The 22,208-nt window shown below is 38.1% G+C and overlaps 1 protein-coding gene across 1 annotated transcript; it reads right to left on the reverse strand.

Annotated features, from left to right (window-relative positions):
* Window positions 1-6,935: 6,935 nt before the first annotated feature.
* On the reverse strand, window positions 6,936-22,208 carry gucy2d (guanylate cyclase 2D, retinal). The gene is made up of 18 exons (XM_059351818.1): window positions 21,359-22,208; window positions 20,955-21,256; window positions 20,497-20,869; window positions 20,321-20,399; window positions 20,134-20,242; window positions 18,909-19,028; window positions 18,720-18,800; window positions 18,154-18,330; window positions 17,906-18,062; window positions 17,662-17,811; window positions 15,301-15,449; window positions 15,055-15,218; window positions 13,720-13,912; window positions 12,049-12,223; window positions 10,810-10,908; window positions 7,957-8,051; window positions 7,785-7,867; window positions 6,936-7,660 (listed from the first exon to the last, which is right to left on the reverse strand). Exons 1-18 carry the CDS (start codon window positions 22,206-22,208, stop codon window positions 7,576-7,578), a joined length of 3,441 nt encoding a protein of 1,146 aa, XP_059207801.1. The 3' UTR covers window positions 6,936-7,575.

The following is a 22,208-nucleotide window of genomic DNA, read 5'->3' on the forward strand; positions in this document are numbered from 1 at the left end:
TAAATATGAATATACAGTATAAAAATGTTGGTGCTATGAAATGAATATACAGTATAAAAATGTTGGTGCTATGAAATCTGCCTATACATTCATGTATTTTTCTCATCAATCTAACACAGGGGTGGCCAACCTGTGGCTCCAGAGCCTCATGTGGCTCTTTAGGCCGCCTGCAGGGGCTCCCCGTGGCTGAGACATAAAAAATTATAGACATATTTTTACATTAAAATGTTCATTTATCAATGGTGTGGACCAAAAGCTATTTGCATTCCTCAATTGTAAAATCGTATAGCCTTTTTACAGCATATTAAAAAAGTTTTGACATTCAAGTCAACTAAAATGTGCTTCAGAGCTTACGAAAGTCTGCGGCCTGGCACCTTAACCTTTAAATTTTGCCAACTTTGAGTTTAGTTTTGAGTTCCCCGAGATAGACTAGTTTTGAAAATCATATTAATAAATGCTTGATATGACTGTTAATAATGTTGGTAGGCTAATTTAGACTTATTAGGCTGTTCATTTTCATTTTAGGCTCAATATAAGGTTTGTGGCTCCATTACGCAATTTTCTCTTTTTTTGGCTCTTTAGTTAGTAAAGGTTGCCCACCCCTGGTCAGAGACAGGGGTTTCCCTCCACTCCAGGGACTGGACTGGTTAGTGACAGCCTGAAATCAAGACTCCCAAGATCCCCATAAACACCACCTCCTTCTACAGGACATGTGACGCACAATAGTCCGAACAGCTCCTACAGGGCAGGAATTGGATTAAAGAAGGTAAAAGCAAAGAAAGTAAAAAAGAGGAGAAGGTGCAAAACATTGAAAGGAGCAAACTTACAAAATAAAAAGAAAAGAATGTTGTTGCTGCTTTGTTCAGAGTCCAGCTCCCTCACTCACCTTGTTGTATCATCTCTTTTATGTGTTTCTTTTCTTGTTGTGTTGCACTATAAACCGTGGTGTAGTGATGGCTGATAAGGCTCAATGAGGATAGGTTACTGAGGAGAAAGTGAGTATATTCTTGTTATACTGTTATATATTCCAGTGTTATTTTGGTGGATATACTGTAAACTGCCAGAAAAACTGGCAACCATGCACCAATGTCACAATAACAAAAATCATCATATAAAGGCTCTATCTATCTATCTGTCTATCTATCTATCTATCTATCTATCTATCTATCTATCTATCTATCTATCTATCTATCTATCTATCTATCTATCTAGTTTCCATCATCTTTTTTTGAGCCATTGTTATAACAACTTGTATGCTACAGTCTGTTCTGTATGTAGAACTATATGCTGATTGAAATTACTCACATTACTGTAGCATTTAGTTGGTTTATCTTTTATTGCATAAATTGCATTTATTGCATAAGTTTATTTATATAGCACATTTCAGCAAGAAGATGGTTCACATAAAAACTGCCATTAAAGATCAAAGAGAATGGGAATTAATACAGGCTTAAAATATAAATAAATCGGTATAAAAACAAGAACAACATTATAATGCAGAGTAGGAAATAAATGATTAAGAGATTTTAAAGAACTGAGTGCCTTACGATAACTGATTTTTCACAATAAAACCTATTTTATCTGTCCCAAATTTGCTTTCCTATTAGCCATAGTTTCATAAAGACATGATTCAAGACACCACCTACCACGACCAGTGTGTTTTCTTGTACCCACAATGCAATATGCTTTAATTGTGAAAGCCAACCTGCTGTATTTCCGGTCTACATCTGACTCTCTCTGTCTGACTTGACTCGAGCTTCTGCTAGACTGGCACCTCCAAGCCGGTGCCAGTCAAATGCCAGGGGTGCTTCAGGGCTGATGGGGTGCACGGAGGAACACGGTGTTCAGCCGGTTATGATCACGTGGCCGACCGGACAGATAACGTCGTTTATTTCAGCGTTTATTTTGGTGGGATTTTAGCCCACTGACAGCAGGAAAACAACTGCAGAACATGAGAGGTCAGGGCTTCTGCAGCCAGAGGCCTCATACATCTTCCAGGGTAGCTCTGTCGAATGTCATGCAGACATTTAATGCATATTAGCATATTTTTACATTTAAAAAATGCATGCTTTTAAAGAATATCTCTCCAGACACAATGCCAGGAACTAACTGATCTAATATTATAGTGATAGGAATTGGTTTTATAATGTTTTACGTAATAATATGGTTTTCTGTCGATGCACTTTATGTGTTTTTTATGCACACTGTTCATTGCACCTTATTTGTTTCATAGCACCTACATTTTTATACTGTATATTCATATTTATTCTGCACTGGAATTCTATTCTACTCCTTAATACATACTCCTTCTTTAGACACTTTATTTTTTTTATTATATTTTATTGTATTTTTATATTTTATTGCTTGAAGTATGCCTAGGTTGTTCTTTTATTTAATTGTGTTGTTATTGTCTCTGTGTGTAATGCTGCTGCTACACTGTAATTTCCCAGCTTGGGATAAATAAATTATATCTATCTATCTATCTATCTATCTATCTATCTATCTATCTATCTATCTATCTATCTATCTATCTTATCAGTGTCCAGTTTGTTCATTATTTCTTTTCAGTTGCATTTAACCCTCTGAACCCTAATAAGCTGTTTTTACGGGCGTTTTTTGCTCTTTTTACATTTAACTCTCTGTGGCCTTGTATTTCACTGCAATATAATATATCCTGCAGCTCTATGGAATCAGTACAATAATGGCTAGAAGTGGGAACAATAAATAACAAGCACACAGTTATACTGACATAAATCATAGAAAAAAAAGAAAAAAAAACCCAAGTTCTATTTCTCTGATACATTTAAAAAAAAATAGGAATAAAATGCAATGTATACATATAAGTGCCCACAATTGTCACAAAAAAAATGGGTTTCCACGTGCTAGACATATTGAACTATTCACATTTTTACAACTTACTACTGACAACCTCTCCTGTCCTCTCCTCTCTGCTCTGTGTAAACAGAATTTCAGTGAATATTTGTCACATGACCATTTGTCTCAGCAGAATCAGTGATGGCTTCACAGTGTCGCTGAGGAGCAGAATTTAATGTCTTTAACAGGATCTAGTTATTTCAGATCATTTATTTTTGGCAACATTTTAAATGAGACATAGAATAACGTGATTTTGACAGAAATATCACAATTTAACCCATAAGAACCCAGACCCAGTTATCCTTAAAGGAAAGTTATGGGGGATATACCACCATTTCTGATGTGTTTTCAAAAACACTATCCCTAAATGTAAAAGATCTGTGATGTGACATAAACATTACATTGGGCGCTTATAGTATTTATGTTTATAATATTTCGTATTTTAAAATTTACAAAAACTAGACACAAATTTGCCTTTTTCTCTGCATCTCCACAACATCTATCAAAATTGTGACATTATTAGTTCTGTTTAACAACAAATTATTTTTTAGATTTGTTTTTAAGTAGCATAATAATAATAATAATAATAATAAATCGATAATAAATAAATACAAATACCCATGTGTCTTTTTGTTTATCAAAATTGTGACTTTAATTTGTTCAGGAAATATGTTCAAAACAAGTTAAATGCAATACTGGACACCCTATTAAAGGATTAGAATTGTTAAATGGGTTTAAACTTAGCCTAGTAACAAAAAATAGAAGATTTAACGTGTTTGTTACACGGGTGTCACCATGGGTTCTTATGGGTTAAGCTTTGTTTTAGTTATTTTTTTCAAACAGAAACATTTGTGACCTATGCTCATTCAAGGACTGTCGAATCCTGGAACCGGCAGGCCTCAGAGGGTTAAAATAGACTTCAAATACCATTACAAGCTTGTCAGCCACCATTGAAGAAAATAAGATACTATTTTTATTTGTGAAATTATTAAAATATTATCCCCATCGTACAGATCATGTCTGCATTGCAAGCAGGAATAACTACAAGCGATATCAGCACCCTGAGGACAATGTCAGCTCAGAAGCAATTCTTATTTCTGCCACTAACGGGGGTTGCGATGAGGACAATGTGATCAGTTTGACAGCTTGTTGTGCCAAATCTTGTTTGGCAGTTTGGTGGTGCAATCACACCCCTGCGATTCAACCGCAGACTGTATGAGACTTTTCTTCTGTACTTCTATGTTGTGTAGTTTTATATATATATACACACACACACACACACACACACACACACACTACTGGTCAAAAGTTTTAGAACACACCAACTTTTCCAGATTAATTGAAAATGATGCAGTTTAATGTCTCAGTGTACTCTGAAATGAATGCACATTTGCAACATTTAAAATTCTTTATTGAGCATGATAGTGTTTTGAAAATAAAAAAAAGATTCAAAATCACATTTTATGTTGGACTAAAGGACTAAAAAAAGACACAAAATGACCAAAAAAAGACACAAAATGACTAAAAAAAGACACAAAATGACTTACAAAGACATGAAAAGAATTCAAAAATGGACAAAATAGCCCAAGACTCCATAGAGTTAAGTTGTTAACCCATTTCTTGTTCCCTGAAAAAGGCCTACTTGTATAATTCTGAAATGTACATTATTTTTCAGTTTTGGTTAAGCTTACCTTTTTTTATTTACCTCTGGCAGTTCACCACTTACCTTTGTACCCTTTCAAGCTGTTCATTTGACTTGAACTGCTTGAATTTCAATAAAAAACTGGAAAAATTGGGGTGTTCTAAAACTTTTGACCAGTAGTGTATATATACATATATATATATATATATATATATATATATATATAAATCATAGTGAAATACAAGGCCACAGTGAGTAAAAAACGCCCTAACGTTGCTTGGTGCAAGAAAATCTCATGACCTAAAGCAGGAAATACACTCTGTCACTGAACCATAATTATGTTTTTCATGTCTGAATCTAAATCTAAACACTTAGCTGCCATTACTGCAGCTTGGATGCAGGTTTAACTCCATGCAGGTTGTTTGCAATAATTATGATTAAGAAAGATCAACATTTGAAATTGTAACCGAGAAAGCAGTGTGTTCCACAGAAGTTGCATTAAGTAAAGCCGGCCTCAATTTTTTATTGGATTGTTCCACTACAGAAGAAAAGCCTGTTAGCATCACAATAACTTGCTTGGTCAGTTAAGACTTGTTTTGACATTGCTAATACTTTTAAGGCCTTTGTCTATTTACAACACATATTTCCAAGCTCAGGAGTATTTGACAAATAAATGGCTCAGATATATGAAGTTATAAATGGCTTACCAGTTATTTATAGTTTGCTTTACTAGCCTTTATTGAATTTATGATTTATAGGTCCACTTGTTAAGAATCATAATTTAATGTACTTTCCGGGCAGCTTTAACACAACCAGACTGAACAAACAACGACAAAAATCTTCACTAAAACCATAATTTATTTACAGAAACACTTTCAAACACTTTGAGAACACTTTCAAAATCAACAATAATATAGTCCATTCAGTTTGGAGGAGCTCGATCTATTTGGCAAATTGATTAAAAATCTATCAAAAGTAGGTCCTACCTATGCAGAAGAATAACTCATTTTGTTCTTAAGATACCCATCAGAAAAGAAAAAAAAAAAATCAGTGAGCTTTTCCACGTTCTTCATCTTGATTCTGAGGAGTTGAATCACGCTTGGAGAACCAGTGCTTAACACTTAAATGTGTGAAAGACTTGCACCACAAGCAACCCGATAATCAAGCCATCAGATGTCCATTTTTTTGAGTTACAAGTGGCCAGACAGTGAGTTCCCAAGGAAGAAATGTTTGCAGACTGTAACTGTTGTTAAAAAAATCACCACCTGACGTCGCAGCTATTGCTGCTGCTGCAGACAATGAGAAAGCCAACAGAGAGCGAACAGAGTGAACAATGTGGTTGCTTGGTTTATAAATGCACTGTCATTAAACGCTTATGTTTTTGTTGATATCTTCTTTTGTGTGAGGGGTTTAGGGAACCCAAGCGGAAAAGGAAAAAAAAAAACCTCCACTAAAGGACACAGGACACAGACATAACTAACTATGTACAAATGTACACTATATACACATCCCCAAGCCGAAGAGAAATGACTCAGAAGACTCTGTCGTCTGCACATTTTCCCCATATGTTCAGTAAAATCCCCTGGGGTCGGGCATGGGATCGACTTAGTGAACATTTGTTCTCGGAGGACCTTTGGATACAGCCGCTGTTTGGGAGTCCAAAAAGGAAAATAATGGCTGAAAAACTCAGACGCCGCCAGACATTTTCTCCTCTAGAAGACTGCGATACACATGAAAAGGCTCAATCTGCTGAAGCACATTATCTGAGATAATAATTTCAGTCAATTGACTCAGACGTTCTGCATTATCAGTGCAGAGCAGATATACTGTGTGTCACAGAAATCAGGTCTTCACATTGCTGTCCTTTAAAGACCCTGCTAAACACACAACTGTGCAGAACATTCAGCCATGCACGCAGCATGTTGCAGTAATAGGCTACATGTACGGTAGCTGCGTTGTTGTTAGTGAGATGGAGTTTGGATTTGTTTGCATGTATGTCTTCTATGATTTGATAGAAAATGTCAGCATAATGTTCAAAGCAATACACACATAATTTAAAAACAATACATACTGTACGTAGTATCATGACATCGTTAGGGAGATAAACATACTGTAGATGATAAATCAGTCTTTTAATGTGGGTCCCTTGTCATTTAATGTTGGAAATTATTCATTATTTCCAGCATTGCAGATGTTTTGGCCCCAAGATCATTTCCAGTATGCATCTTTAGAATTACCACTGGAACAAATCACCTAAACTAAAAAATTTAGAGCACATTTTGACTTTAGATAGACTTAATCGAAGTAATAAGTTAGAATGAAACATGGAAAAAAAAGCTCAAATACGTCTACCGCAGTAATGGGATGGAGTCTTTGAAGAAGTCAAAAAGGTAGGATTTTTTTAATCTATATGGATCAAATAAAATAAATAAAAAAACTGGATGTTTTGCTTGACATCCAAGATTAATTTGTGGCTTTTATGGCTTCATTTATTACATGTGTGAATAATCACAGTTAGGATGCTACAACAGTAAAATCAGAGCGATCCAAGTCCTGAGCGCTCGACCCTGACTGACCTGCCTTCTGCTTCCCATCTTAAATAACTGTGAAAATGTTTTGATGTATTAATACAGAGTTGTTTTAAAAAGGCTAATGCTTCTATAGCGAGTGCTCTTTTGTAACCCGAGCAGTAATAGCTTCATGATAATAATATGTCCAATATCTCTACAAAGATCATTACAAATACATACAGTACATAAAGTATAGCAGTATTACACGATACTGCGGCCATTTTTGTTGTTACGTGATTGATCTCCTCTAATACAACACTTTGTTTGGTCTGTAATTCAACCTTGGTATGCATATTGTATTTTATAGACAGTCGTATTGTCTAAAATAGAGATTATTTAATGTCGAAAGTTCAACTTTTGCTGGATATGAAGTAGTTTGTTGCACGTTTAACTTTTTCTTCACACATCTCTCTGTGTAGTTGATCTAGAAAATATCACTTTGCATTCAGGGATATCAGTAAACAAAAAAAAAAAAAACAATATATAAACCTAGCCCATCTTCTTCTGTCGATCCAAGAATTTCTGTCTTCTGTCAGGAGGGATCTCCTCTATACCGATAGCCTGATTGATTCCCCTGGAATAGGAAATACAGCTTTTTATGCACCCTGACTTAATTATATCAAGTTTTGCTACATGAAAACTGTTGTCATAAAATTAAATTGTGCATTTGTGGTGAAAAAACCCAAACACCGTCTTACCCTGGAAGGTCTGGAGGAATAGGCAGAGGCTTGTTGAAATCGTCCTTCCCGACCAACCAATATGTGTTCTCAACCCCTTTTCCCTGAAAAATAAATCATTATTAGCATTCAGTAATCACTGCAACAATGTCAGTGTTGCAGTGTGAATCTTCTGTGTTTTTATTATTTTTACCTTTAGTTCTGTCAGGCCTCTGCATGTGATTTTGTATCCGAGCTTCAAGCTGTTCAGGACGTCAACTGTGGTTTGGTTGACATGGACTCTGTAAGCTGTGATGGAAAATACAGAGAAATCATCATCATGTGCAGCTTGAACACCATTTAATGAGTTATACATGTTTAATTTGGAAAGGCTTTGAACTTTTAAAAGTTTAAGGTGATTGTAGCTGAGAAAAATGTCCACACTGGAAAGTTTGCACAGCTCCTGCCATCATTTAAATCAGTAGTTCTCAACCTTTTTGAGTCGCGACCCCCAATTTAACATGCATGTTGTCCGCGACCCCCGCTCACTGAACAGAATCATGCACAGTTCAGATCACCCAAAAAAGAAACAAAATGACCAAAAAATACACAAATTGACCACAAAATGACCAAAAAAGACACAAAATTATTTAAAAAAAAGACACAAAATGACCAAAAAAAGACACAAAATGACCAAAAAAGACACAAAATGACAAAAAAAGACACAAAATGACCAAAAAGACTAAAACACATGAACACAGTGGAGACAGAGCTGACTTCCAAAATTATTTGGCGACCCCCAGAAGTCATCTCGTGACCCCAATTGGGGTCCCGACCCCAAGGTTGAGAATAGCCGGTTTAAATAACATCATATTTGTACATATTAGACAGATATATAGTTTGACCGATATTGTCAGCCGATATTGGTCTCATATCGGTATCTGTGTATATGCTGTCAGATATGTGCCGTTATGAAATGGTTTTTTTTTTTTTTTACACGATATGTAATGCAACAAAACACTGCTTGGTGATTTCTTGAACTCCTTTTTTTTAATAGTTAGAAATTGGCTGACACTGAAAAGTAATGATGTTTATTTATTTTATTATTAATAGAAATCGACTGACAATGAAATACATTGTTTGTATAATGTATACCAACGGTAATATTCGGTAATATTATTTAATAAAGTTTTATGTTTGAGGGTTTCAGGGTTCATTTGCAGCGGTTAAAAATCAGTGCACAATCCACATAAAAAATCAAATACATTTTCATTCCAGCTCAAAATATTACAATATCATCCACCATATCGGTTATCAATTAATTTCCCCCTCTAAAATCAGTATTCGGTCTCAAAAATCCCTTATCAGTCGAGCTCTAGTATATATTATTTCTACCATTGAATTTTTAAAATATATTTTGTATGTTGACTTTTTCAATTCTCCATATTCTATTTATGCTGCTATTTTTGACTCAAAGTACTTTAAGCCTTAGTCTCTATTTATATTTTCAATACTTTGTTTATTCTTACGCAGCATTACACCACAGCAAATTTGTTGTATGTGAAAACCTTATTGGCAATAGTCAAAAGTCAGACTGTCGTTTTGGTATTACGCCACTTGGTGGCAGCAGAATACACATTAATACTCTGCTGCTCACTGCAACATCTACAGGACATTACAGGCATAAATGCATCTGATTTGTGACCAGTGATGTGAAAGCAGTGTTGGAGTGTAACAGAATACAGGTATGAGATTTAAAATACTGATATCATTTATTTCAATTTGTATTCTGTTACAGTTACAGGGAAATTGATGGTTTTATAAATACAGATACTGTCTTTAAAAAGATTATTTGAAGATTACTTTATTGTTATGTTTTTTTGTAATATTTGTATATTTGTAATAATATGTTTGTCTGCAGGATTACTGAAATTACTGCTCTTTAAGTATCCTTCCAGTTTGTTTTGGGGTTTGTTTTTTTTCATATAAAATCCACAAAAGGCACACATAGACACATGTGCAACTACTTGTGCATGCACAGTGCACCTGCTACATGACAGTGAGAGAGGAAATGCACAACCAGGACAATGTCAGGAATGTGTTTTTTGGCATATAAGTATAAAACAGATGAGCTCAGCAACACAATTATGAAGTATTGAAAAAGTAACCCAAAGTATTTAGAAAGTGGAATATGTTTTAACACTGTGTGGATTAAGTATTCAGATCATTTACATCAGTAAAAGTCCTCACTGTGAAAATAACGTTCCTGCATTCAAAGCAATCACTTGAATAAAAGTCATTATTATCAGCAAAATCTGCTTAAAATATCAAAAGTAAACATATCCATGTACAGAAAACATGATGTTTCTGGATTAATATGACCGCTGCATTAATGTTTGTGATGCATTTTACTGCTGTAGATGGTTAAGGTTGAGCTCATTTGAACTTAATGGAATTTAATCTACAGCAATGCATTATATTCTATGAGATCATAATATGTTTGAAGCATGGCCATCAACTTTTTCAGAAAAACAGCCGTGTCCAGCTTTGTGATTGCATTTAAATAGTTAGTTATAGTTGTTTTGTCCAATTTATATATATATATATATATATATATATATATATATATATATATTTATTATCAAGTACCATGAATCTGTACCTGGGTACAGTATGTACTTAAATACTGTATCAAAAACATAGTGGTGGAATGTAACTTCCACAGATCAGTTTGAGGGTGAATAGTTTAACTTTTTACCGTTTAATCTTCTGGGAATTTTATTTTTAAACACAAGTGAAGTGTGCTTACCAGTTAATACTTAAGTTCATACTTAATTTCTACATATGCAGAGGGTAATGGAGGCAAACTGACGTTGACATTTAAAGCGAAACTTCAAATTGCCCTCTGACGCTGCTGATAGTCTTAAAGGATTAGTGAGAACTGCTCACTTAAAGCCCAGTTTAGCCTCAGGCTGCATGCACACAGACTACACCTGTCCTCTCTAACACTACGGCAATTTAAAAAAAATGATCTGTCTGGTTTATTAAAGATGTATGAGACACTCACGCAAACTTGTGGACTCCATTCGAGATGCTGTGTTGACAGTGTCTCCAAACAGACAGTACCGAGGCATCGTAAGACCCACGACTCCTGCTACCACTGGGCCTGCAAACATCAGGGAAAAAACACACACACTCAGTTTAGTGTCCACCTTCTCCATGGCAAACAATATGTTACATCATACAGTTTTTAATATTTCCCTCTACTACTTCTAGATTCCAAGAAAGTTTGCTCTAAAATGTTAATAAAACATACTGCAACCAGTTTAACTGAAAACTGTGCAAAGACAATACACAAAATGTTCAAACTGACAGTTTTATTTTTACATACATAACATACACTTTGACTTTAATGCATTCTGTTCTTATTTTTGTTTAACGCAGCATCCAAATTTTATGGGGATCATAAATAGACACATAATCTCTTTGAATACCACTAAAAGTGCAAAACTCATTCCCCTAAAAACGTGTGCATAATGAAATTCATAGAACAGAGTGAGAAGCCCTCAGTATGCAGTGTGTTAATTGGATGACGGCACTCTAAGTGGATAGCGTTTCACTGTTCCAGGAATAAGTTCTAGACGAGGATAAAGGAGGTAAAAATACCTCCTTGCCATAGCAGCTTGGGGCTTCTGCACTCATTGTACTCAAAATCATTTTTATTCACTCTGGATGGAGTTTGGATTTGTTTCATGCCACATAACTGCCACTCTGTCATAGGGACAGATACAAAAAATCTTTCCTTCCACATGCCATCACACTGTACAATAACAAATAATAGTCTGGTTCATTACATACTGTCTATGCACTTTGTGTGTTTTTTATCCACACTGTTCATTGCACCTTATTTGTTTCATAGCACCAACATTTTTATACTGTATATTCATATTTATTCTGCACTGGAATTCTATTCTACTCCTTAATACATACTCCTTCTTTAGACACTTTATTTTTTATTGTATTTTTATATTTTATTGCTTGAAGTATGCCTAGGTTGTTCTTTTTATTTCATTGTTTTGTCACTGTCTATGTGTGTAATGCTGCTGCTACACTGTAATTTCCCAGCTTGGGATAAATAAAGAATATCTATCTATCTATCTATCTATCTATCTATCTATCTATCTATCTATCTATCTATCTATCTATCTATCTATCTATCTGTCTATCTGTCTATCTATCTATCTATCTAATAAATAAAACTAAAACTAGAGCATCAAAGCACAGAAAGGATGAACATATTGCTCACCAGTGTGCAGGCCAATACGGATCCTGATCTTCAGATCAGGCATGTGCCTCATCTTGAAGGTACTGATGCAGTGGAGGATGTCCAGAGACATGTTGGCCATCTCAGCTGCATGCCGGTTGCCGTTCCTAGTGGGGACCCCCGAGGAGACCATGTAGGCATCTCCAATAGTTTCCACCTAAATATAATACAAATAAGAGGTCAACACACACAATATGGTATTTTCCTGTCACTGAGAAAACTGTTTTTCTATGACAGGACAGTCTCTTAAATTGCTAAGATTGTTGAATAGGCATACACTACCGGTCAAAAGTTTTAGAACACCCCAATTTTTCCAGTTTTTTATTGAAATTCAAGCAGTTCAAGTCAAATGAACAGCTTGAAAGGGTACAAAGGTAAGTGGTGAACTGCCAGAGGTAAATAAAAAAAGGTAAGCTTAACCAAAACTGAAAGATAATGTACATTTCAGAATTATACAAGTAGGCCTTTTTCAGGGAACAAGAAATGGGTTAACAACTTAACTCTATGGAGTCTTGGGCTATGTTGTCCATTTTTGAATTCTTTTCATGTCTTTGTAAGTCATTTTGTGTCTTTTTTTGGTCATTTTGTGTCTTTTTTTTAGTCCTTTAGTCGAACATAAAATGTGATTTTGAATCTTTTTTTTACTTTCAAAAGACTATCATGGTCAATAAAGAATTTTAAATGTTGCAAATGTGCATTAATTTCAGAGTAAACTGAGACATTAAACTGCATCATTTTCAATTAAACTCTGGAAAAGTTGGTGTGTTCTAAAACTTTTGACCAGTAGTGTATATAAGCTTCTACTTGTGACTTTTTAACAAACACATCATTATTTTGTTGATACTGTCTTGACTTTTAATACTTATTGGATACTATATTGTATACACTGTTTATTACGTTTGTACTGTGTTTTATGACTTTTGAATAAAAAATACTATCAACTAAGTGCTTACAACTATAAATATTATAATATAATGTGTTAAAATGGAAGGAGAGATCAGATTCAGGATCAACAGAAAAAACATTTTAGCAAAAACAACAATACAGAGAATCCTACATCTGATTCTTGTAGAGACTTTGACAAAGGAAAAAGGACAAAAATTTCAATGAAATTTTGTTTAAAAAACTAGAACAAAAAAGGATATTTATAAAAGTAAGCAATCAAGCAAATTTATGTAGTCTAAGAAAGAGTCTGTTCTAATGATCCATCACATTATTTAAAATACTGAAAAAATACAATATAATTCATGAAATTTTTGTAATGGAAAGAATCCCTTTCTCCCTGAAGCCTCAAGTAAATTCATTTGAAGAAATATGACAGAAATGGAAAGTGTATATTGCCCCAAAATGCCCTTGTTTTGGTGAAATTTCCATATGTATGCAAGTTTAGTAGTATATATGTATGGGTATAATTGTATGTCTAGATGTCTATTATTATATGTTTTATTTATTTTCCTCTTTACAACACCATGTCATAATTTTTGTTCAAAATATACTGTAAAAAGCTGAATAAAAATAAAGCAAGAAAAAAAAAATTAAAAATATTTAAAGATATCACCAACACCAAAACTACTATAAATAGTCTATAAATAAAATTGGTTAAAATAATATAAAAACAAGGTGTTTATCATAAATACTGTACATGGCACTCACCTTGTAGACATCATGCAGTCCAATGATAGCATCAAAGAGTGAATAGAGGTCGTTGAGCAGGTCAACCACTTCGATGGGATCGCTGAGAGCCGAGATGGTGGTGAAGCCCACGATGTCGCTGAAGTACAACGTGACCAAGCTGAAGTGCTCAGGTTTGACGGGCTTGCCAGTCTTCAGCGCCTGGGCCACAGACCTGAAGGAGGCAGATAACGAGACAGCTGAGCTGCTGAAACACAAACTGCTCAAAGCCATTTTTAAGCACCAACAAGCTCTTACAGACATTCAGCCACTGTCCCTTTCTAATCCCATAAATGTGATGATTTTAGGATCTACTCCCAGACTATTATCAATGATCATAGCAAAAAGGCAAAGTGACTTTTTTTAAAAAACATGGCCTAGATGCACACAAAGACAGCATGGTGTTACTCTCTCCACTCATTATGCAGGAATCAGTTAAATACAGGAAATTCACCTCTCTTTGCAGATCAAAAGCATTCATTTTTATTTAATCAAATATGACAAATATTCAATAAGAGAAATGGTTTACCCAAATCAAATGTTATGAACAACAAATCAAAGGGACCAAAATCAAGTTTTTCCTCTTTGCGGTAGTGCCGTTTATCAGACTAGATTGTTTTGGTGCGAGTTGTCGATTGTTGGAGATATCGGCCATAGAGATGTCTGCCATCTCTCAAATATAATGCCACTCAGCTCACTGTGCTCAAAACGACTAAAAAAATACACTTTGAAAACCCAACAGAAATGTCTCTTTCCAGAAATCATTACCCTGTTACTCAAGATAATCCACAGACCTTGTTGTGAGCATTATTTGTAAACCACAGTTCATTCATGAGGATCTTTGAGGAGTCATATAGTTCCACTGTGGCAAAAACCTCGACAGCTGTTATGTCCAACACTTTGCAACACACACAAAAGGCTAGACTGAAAAAAGTCAGCTAGCAGCGAGGCAAATTTGTGCAGTATAAAGTGCTGTAGGCTTAAGCCAAGAATCTAGAAGAAACATTGCACAAATATTTGCTATCGAAGGTCTAGAGTCCAAAAACTAGAATATGAGACAGCCCTAAAAACATTTTTTGACTGTATAATTGTGTTTTCCTGCTCAAGAGATGAGAGCACCATTCCATAAGAATCTCACAGTAATTTCTCTGTGATCTAGATTCAGCTGCATTTCTTCTCCACAGTTCCTGAGAATCATTTAGTTAAATCCTTACAGAAGAGTTCACACCATTACAGTATTTCACTTAGAGTCACTTAGAGCATGATATCACAGTTTCATTCTGTCTCTTGTGTAAGTTAAAGTTTCTGGACACTCACTTGGGCAACATCTGAGCCACCAGTTTGTCAGTCTTCTGCCTCTCCACCTCCAGCTCCTCTGTCCTCTCTCTAATCAGATCCTCCAAGTTAGAAGAGTACTGTTCCAACATGCGCAGCATCGAGTCAATGATGTTAGTCTTCTTTCCCTTGGTGATGTTCTTGAACTGTCAGGTGAGAAGAAGAAAACAGGAATGACATCTCCAGCCAACAACATATAAGGAGGAATAGATCAACACGTGTTTGTACCTGTTTGAAGATATCCTCAAAGGTCGGCCTCTTGTCTTGCTCCTCACTCCAGGCCTGTTTCAAAACCTGTATCACCTCCATCGGGGCCTCTTCCACTGACACAACAGGCCGACACAACGGAGGAGGCTCTTTGACCTTGCTGATAATTTCTGGAAACACACAGACAAGAACACATAGATGTTAAGCACACACAGAAACACAGAAAAAAAGACTTAAAATTTTGCACTTAAAGTTTAGCACATAAATAAATATCACTGGTGAAAAAAATCAGACATTCCCTGCAACAATTCTAATATTGTCATTTTCTTTTCAGGTTAGATTTGAACTGTGGGTGAGCGAAAAAACAACATCTCCACAGGTGGGGATGGCGATGGTCATTCAAATAGCACCTGTGCAGATTTGCCAAAAATATTTAAATTTTAATGAATCTTTTGAAAGGGCCTCAACATCTTCTAACATGCTGCGCCAGATGGGTTTTCTTAGACAGAGAAGCCATCATAAAAAAAACTGCAAAGAAATACTGACTGGCTCAGTAACCTAAAGTCACATAAACCACGCCCACGGAGGACACTGATTGGTTTAGACACAAACTCATTACTTCATCATCATCCTTCGACCATCGTCGAGATCCTACATGCCACGTCTTCCCATCGGGTCCTGTCGGCCATTGCTGCTCCCGGTTCCTGGAATGTAAGTCCTGTGTCCCTGAAGATTGTGTCAGGATATTTATGTCAGATGTCAGATATTACTTTATCCTTGGCACAATAGCAGTGACCAGCAAAGATCGCTCTTCGACGTGCTACAGTTGTTGTTATAGGCCAGGAGATGTTTTCGCTTCAAGCTGGTCTTGAAGTTCCTTCTTCATAGTCCAGGTCTCCGCACCATATAGCAGGATGCTTTCAACACAGGCCCTGAAGAAAGAGACCTAGATGGAGGTTGAAATGCCGGACTGCCAGACTCCGAGGAGTTTGTTGCAGGCATTCCAGGCTTGTCCCTTTCTGGCTAGAAAGTCCTTTCTGCTGTCAGCCACATATGAACCAAGACATTTAAAGTCCTTGACTTTCTTGATGTGTGATCCATCCATTGATGTGATAGGGTGGGTAGGGTCCTCATTCATCAGCATGCATTCTGTTTTCTTGGAATTTAGCTTGGGTCCTACTTTGGCAGCGTCTGGCCAGATGATGTGTGTTCTGCGGTCAGGGCAACATCATCCGCAGTCGAGGTCGGTCAGATATTTGTCGCTCTGGCGACCAGATCTTTTTCCAACCATGAGGCCGTGGTCTCTGATGTTGTCCACTGAGAGCATAGTCCACCACAATGACGAACAAGAAAGGTGCAAGCGTGTCACTTTGGAGAATTCCCGCTGTAGTTTGGAATTCTTTTGTTGGGCCATTGTGGCTCTGAACGAAGCTGGTGGGATTTTCATGCTATGGCTTTATCGATCTGCTCAGGGATTCCATAATTATGGAGGATGTGCATCATGGCTGCTTTGTTCACAATGTCATAAGCCTTTGAGAAGTCTACAAATATGATGGTGCCTCTCCTCTTTGAGACCTTGAGGTCCTCAATGATTCGCCTTATTGCTAGAATCTGTGGGAGGTGGATCTTTTCTTCCAGAACCCATTTTGGTTCCTTTGAAGAATCGGGTCAAGGTGAGGAGTTATCCTGTTCTGATTGTCCGAACATTTAAAGTGCTGATATTGCAAGGGGTCATGTGACGAATTAATCTTCTTTCCAGGTCATCTTTGTCGAAATCACAGCTGATCCTTCCATCTGGCTTTCAGACCAGTTCATCATACATTGTGGCAGGGCCCACAGTGGGCCTAGAAAGCCTGGGGGGGACAGGGGATTTAACCCTGGTGCTATTAAGTCGTGACATCATTAATCCTGTCGCTTGCTTAGTGCATCTGAGGGCGCAACTCCTTCAGTCACCCTTTTCTGTTGGGGGTGGTCCCTTAGCCTTTGTTCAACCAAGGACTACCTGCAAGGCAGCAGGACTATTTAACCATAGCTGGTGCAGGGATTGGTATGCAGCCAGGGTGTATCCACACACTGGTGGCCTTGTGCTACATACCTAAGGGGTCCCTGCTCCTCCAGTGGACTATGCATGGCAGGGGCGTCCTTTTCCCTGAGCCAGGGGTAAACCTGACCGCATACCCTCTCACTGAGGACACTGATTGGTTTAGACACAAACTCATTACTTGAAGCCTAACAAGACGGATTTTCCTGTCTTATGCAATCCTGCCACTCACACATGAGAATTCAGCTGCTGTGCAAAAGCTAAAAAAAACTAACTTCTACTACTTAACTGTTTCTTTTCATGTCCCCATCCTTTGGGGTTGCTCTTTCCATAACACTCACCTTTGGGAGGCATGTCGAGCATACAGAAAGGTGCGGAGCGAGAGATGACTTCCTGTCCGATAATGGCGAAGCTGTAGACATCTCCAGTGAAAGTGCCTCTCTTCCTCAGACTGGAGTTTCTCAGCAGCTCAGGAGCCGACCAGAGCAGATCTTCGTTGAAAAAAGAAACATAGCGTCAATAAACAAAGAATACTGATGTGCCAGCTAAGTCCCTAAATTAGTGTGTGGCTGCACATGAACTCACCCTCTGGCTTTTCCACATCATTGTCAATGCTTTGGTTTATCAAAATTTCATTGAATCCATAATCTGTAACCTTTAATACAAAGCGTCCGTCCACCACACAGTTACGGGATTTTAGCCGTCCATGGATGATGTCACGATTGTGCAAGTACTTCATGCCCTGATAACAGTTTGAGAAAAACATGCAAGTGGTGTGAAAACATGGCGAGACAGAAAAAGGAAACACAGTTGGGTAATTTTGTCTCTCTTACCCGAATCAGGTCCATTAGCAGTGAAGATTTGAACATCCAGTCAAGACGTACTTCCTCGTTGCCGAGCAGATCCTCCAAGCTGCCTCTTGTGCAGTGCTCGGTCACAATACCGAAGATCCCAGAGTCAAAGAACAGTCCCAGGAACAGGTTGATGTTCTCGTGCCTCATGTCTCTGAGCTGATGACATGCAGGAGTTTGATACATTTTATTGTGGCCCAGTTACCAGACAGGTCTGTATTTTGTGGTTTATTTATGTTTTATGTTTTGTTTTTATTAAAGGATCCCCATTAGCTTGTGCCGTGGCAGTTCGCTAGTCTTCCTGGGGTCCACATTCCAACAAGTAATACTCAACAGCCCTACAACAACTTTAACAGTAAAAATACATTCCAAAATACATTAGAAAAGTGCAGCACAAAAGTTAATTACAAAATGCAGCACAAATTTAAAAGACAGTTTGTAGAATCAAACCATTGAATTATAGCCATTTGGATTAAATGTTTAGGAATAGTTTTCTGGCAACAATGGAAAATAAGTCATTTTTAATAATGACACACACATTCACTTACCTTGTTGAAGGTTAACTCTGTGCTGTTGTTGACACCTAATACAGCTCCACTGGGACATTTCTTCAACCAAACCCAGTCACCCTGGGATATACACACAACGACACAGTCTTTGTGAAACCAAGAACACCCAAAGGCCTCAGCACCAAAATAATGAACAGGAGTTTACTGAATGTGTCAGACTCGCCTCACCTCAAACACAGCAACATTGGAGCTGTCTGGTGTGGTGGCCAAGTAGCTGCGACCGGACACGGAGTGATGAGGCGTCTTCACATCAAGCTGGCTTTTCAGGATGCTCTCGTCATTGAGTTTCTGCTCACACACGCGGTTCAAAGAGGATGGGTAAGCCTTGTGTTAGCTGGTTATTGTTTAAAAACATTAGACCAGTTGACTTCATTTGAAACCCTTTTCCCTTATTTCATATAACACCCATCATGTGTTTGGAAGAATACAGTTGTCTAAAATGCCGCCACTCTTCACCAGCCAATTGTTTTTTTCATTAGGGCTCTTAAAATTTTAAAAGTGGCTGCCAAGCTGGCAAACAAGCATCAGCTTTTGGATGTCAATAGTGAAAATATAGTTTAAATATGCGATTTACAGTCACCTTATATTTTGAATAATCCTATGCAATCATATGTTAGCCTAAAAGTTACAATGTGGCATAAAAGAAGAGATTTATAACCAAACACAATTCTTTCAAGTTTGTTTTTTATCTGATACAAAATTTTCATTACACACTGCCAACTCAGTCAAACACACCATGCTCAACTTCACTGCCCCGCACACTGTATGGGTTGTAGCTGCTGTGGTATAGTATTTTATTTCTAAATCTGGATACAAAAAGGGGTCAAATGCAGGTATTGTTTGACTGGAAAGATTTGGCTACTACTGCAGATACCCGTCCTTACTTAGTGTAGACAAACAACTTTGATACGTGACATGCAACCCTTCATTCCAAAGAAGTTTGGATGCTGTAGAAAACCCCCAAAAAGAAATGGATACAAAATAAACGCTTATCGCCCACCTGCACAGGTAGGTTTAGAGCTAGGGGAAGTGTTCGGATTAGAGCTAAACTTGGTGCCAAAGATTATACCAGGAGAACTGTAAGGCCAAATGCATAAATGAAACTTATTTGAAAGTGTCTGCAGCTGTGCCTGTTTAGTATGCAGCTAAAACACAGCCAAAAGTACTTCAGATCCATAAGACTAAAGCTAGTGTAACCCTACCCCTACCTACGTGTTTTCAGTTAAATACATGTCACACATGATTATCAAATTATCCCATTCTGTTTTTTAAGATACACACTGCCAACACATTTTAGATAATGTCCCAACTTTTTAGGAATCAGGATTGTACTTGTAAAGCACATAATAGCAAAATACAGTCAGTACGGTCAGAGAATCAGCACAGAACTTACCCGTTTACTGATCTGAGTGTTGATGAAGACCAGGTCATCCAGTGTGAGGACTACCTTCGCTGATCCACCGCTAGCTCCTCCAAAGCTGAGTCCAATCCTTCCACGTCGTCTGGAAGAAACCCAATCATATTATTTTTTTTAAAACTGCACCGGATGAGATATGATTTCTTGATTCTGTTATACGTACTTGAAATTAAAATTCATTCCACATGCAATGATTGCGGTGGCCAGAAGTAACAAAAAGAAGATCGTGATTGTATCGAGGCCTTTTGGAAGAGAAGAAAAGAGAAACATAAAAATGGTTTAAAATAAGTTATACCAGCTTATACCCATTTCCTGTGATGACACTACTAGTGCACTTACCTCCAGTACAGGCAAAGTATGGGCTAAACCAGCAGCTGGAGTCTGTGTAGGGCGTGCTGCCCGCAAAATGGATCGAACGGCCGAGGTATTTCAAGTTCCCAATCCCGCCGTATGTGTTACTGGCATCCAGAACATGAGTGGAGTACAGAGAGTTGCCAATTCCACTGTAGTCTAGCACTACATAGCGAGTTTGCATGCCTTCCCCATCCTTGCCGGATATAACATGTTGATTAAAGCCTTCAAATTCAAAGTAGCCTTTGCTGTCACTCAGTATCTGACCAGTTACCCAGCGGCCCCCCTTGGTGCGTGCCTGCTCAGCAGCCATGGCGGTATAGTATATCATGTTGTAGATGGTGCCAAAGAATGGAGAAACCTAACAGAGGAGACAGGGATTTGATTTAATTGAAATTATTTGATGGTCATGTTCTATTTTTAAAAAATACAACAGAAAATCTCACCTGCTCTGGTGGGGTGCTGCTGCGGACTTCATAGCTGTTTTGAGCATCTCTGAAGGCCTCGTAGAAATTGCGTTCTCCCGAGTCCACAGTGATTGTGAGGACCCCGTCATAGGCTTTCCGCAGCTTGGTGTCGTTGCCTAGCATATAGTGGTCGGCATCCTTGTAGGGTAGTGCGTAGAGCAGGGTGTCATAGGGGATGAACACGTAGCCACGGTCGATCATTCTCATGGCCAAGGCTGTTGTCAGAAGCTGGTACTGGGCTTCGCCACCAATCAGAACAGAAGGCATGCACATGATGACCACTGTGGAGGAGAGGAGAGATTAAAAACGGGTTCATTAACTTGACTCATGTGGAATAAAATATTGTTAATTGTCCCATTTCAGTCGTTTCACTAAAAACTCACCTCTGACCCGGTCTGTTTCCCGCACTTTTGTAAGGGCTCTCCTGGGCCCGTCTTTGTCAGATTCCATAGTGATTACAGGTTTGACAGGTAGGCCGAGGGCTCTGAGTGACGAGGCCAGCTCCTGTCCTGTGGCTTCCCACAAATCTGTCTCCTCTGAGATAATGGACACATGAGCCCAACTAAAGTACCGCAACACAGTGAAAAGCACACGGGAGGAAAGTGGCAGCGGCCGCAGGAAGGTTGAATACATCTCTCCCTGATCCATGCTGGGTTTGAGGCAGCTCCAGGACAGAATCCCAAGATCCCACTGTTTTGCATACAATGCAGCTGAGGAGCAGTAGCCTGGGTTGGCAGGGCCCAGGAAAGCAGCACCATAACCTTCTAACTCAGCAAAGCGAGCTAGAGCACGGGATGTCTTGCAGTCCTCATTGATCAGTGTGTAGTCATACCAGTAGCCTTTGTTCAGATAGGGGTCCTTGTTGATGCGAGCAGTGGCGAGGCGGGCCGCCAAGTCGGGGAGGGCTTTGGAGTATAAGAGGTCACAGGTCCAGGGTCCAACCAGGGCCACCTTGAAAGTGGTCGCCCAGGCTTGACACGGCAGAAATGAGAGCAAGAGTAAGGGCAAAAGAAGCCAGCCCCCAGACCAGCTCCTGGACCGTTGCCCAGGAGACGATGGCAACTGTGGTTTTGAAGTTGAAGCTGCTAATGATTTAAACACACTATAGTTACTGCAACTGTTTGCAGCCACTGTCCAAACATGTCCTTTTGTCTTAACTTTTAACGAATCGTGCTGCCATCGTGGGTGGTAGGACAGGTTGTGCAGAAATCGAGGGTCTCTGTGACTTGCCAT

This window comes from Centropristis striata, chromosome 15 (assembly GCF_030273125.1).
Source record: "Centropristis striata isolate RG_2023a ecotype Rhode Island chromosome 15, C.striata_1.0, whole genome shotgun sequence".
Classification (NCBI taxonomy): domain Eukaryota; kingdom Metazoa; phylum Chordata; class Actinopteri; order Perciformes; family Serranidae; genus Centropristis; species Centropristis striata.

What these genes read in the sequence shown, in the direction of transcription:
- gucy2d (XM_059351818.1), bottom strand. Translation starts at nt 22,208, where the DNA reads ATGGCAAGTCACAGAGACCCTCGATTTCTGCACAACCTGTCCTACCAC. An exon ending in CCAATGTTGCTGTGTTTGAG is followed by an intron (nt 18,801 to 18,908) that starts GTGAGGCGAGTC and finishes TGTATATCCCAG; the next exon opens with GGTGACTGGGTTTGGTTGAA. An exon ending in ATTCCTCCAGACCTTCCAGG is followed by an intron (nt 7,661 to 7,784) that starts GTAAGACGGTGT and finishes TTCCTATTCCAG; the next exon opens with GGGAATCAATCAGGCTATCG.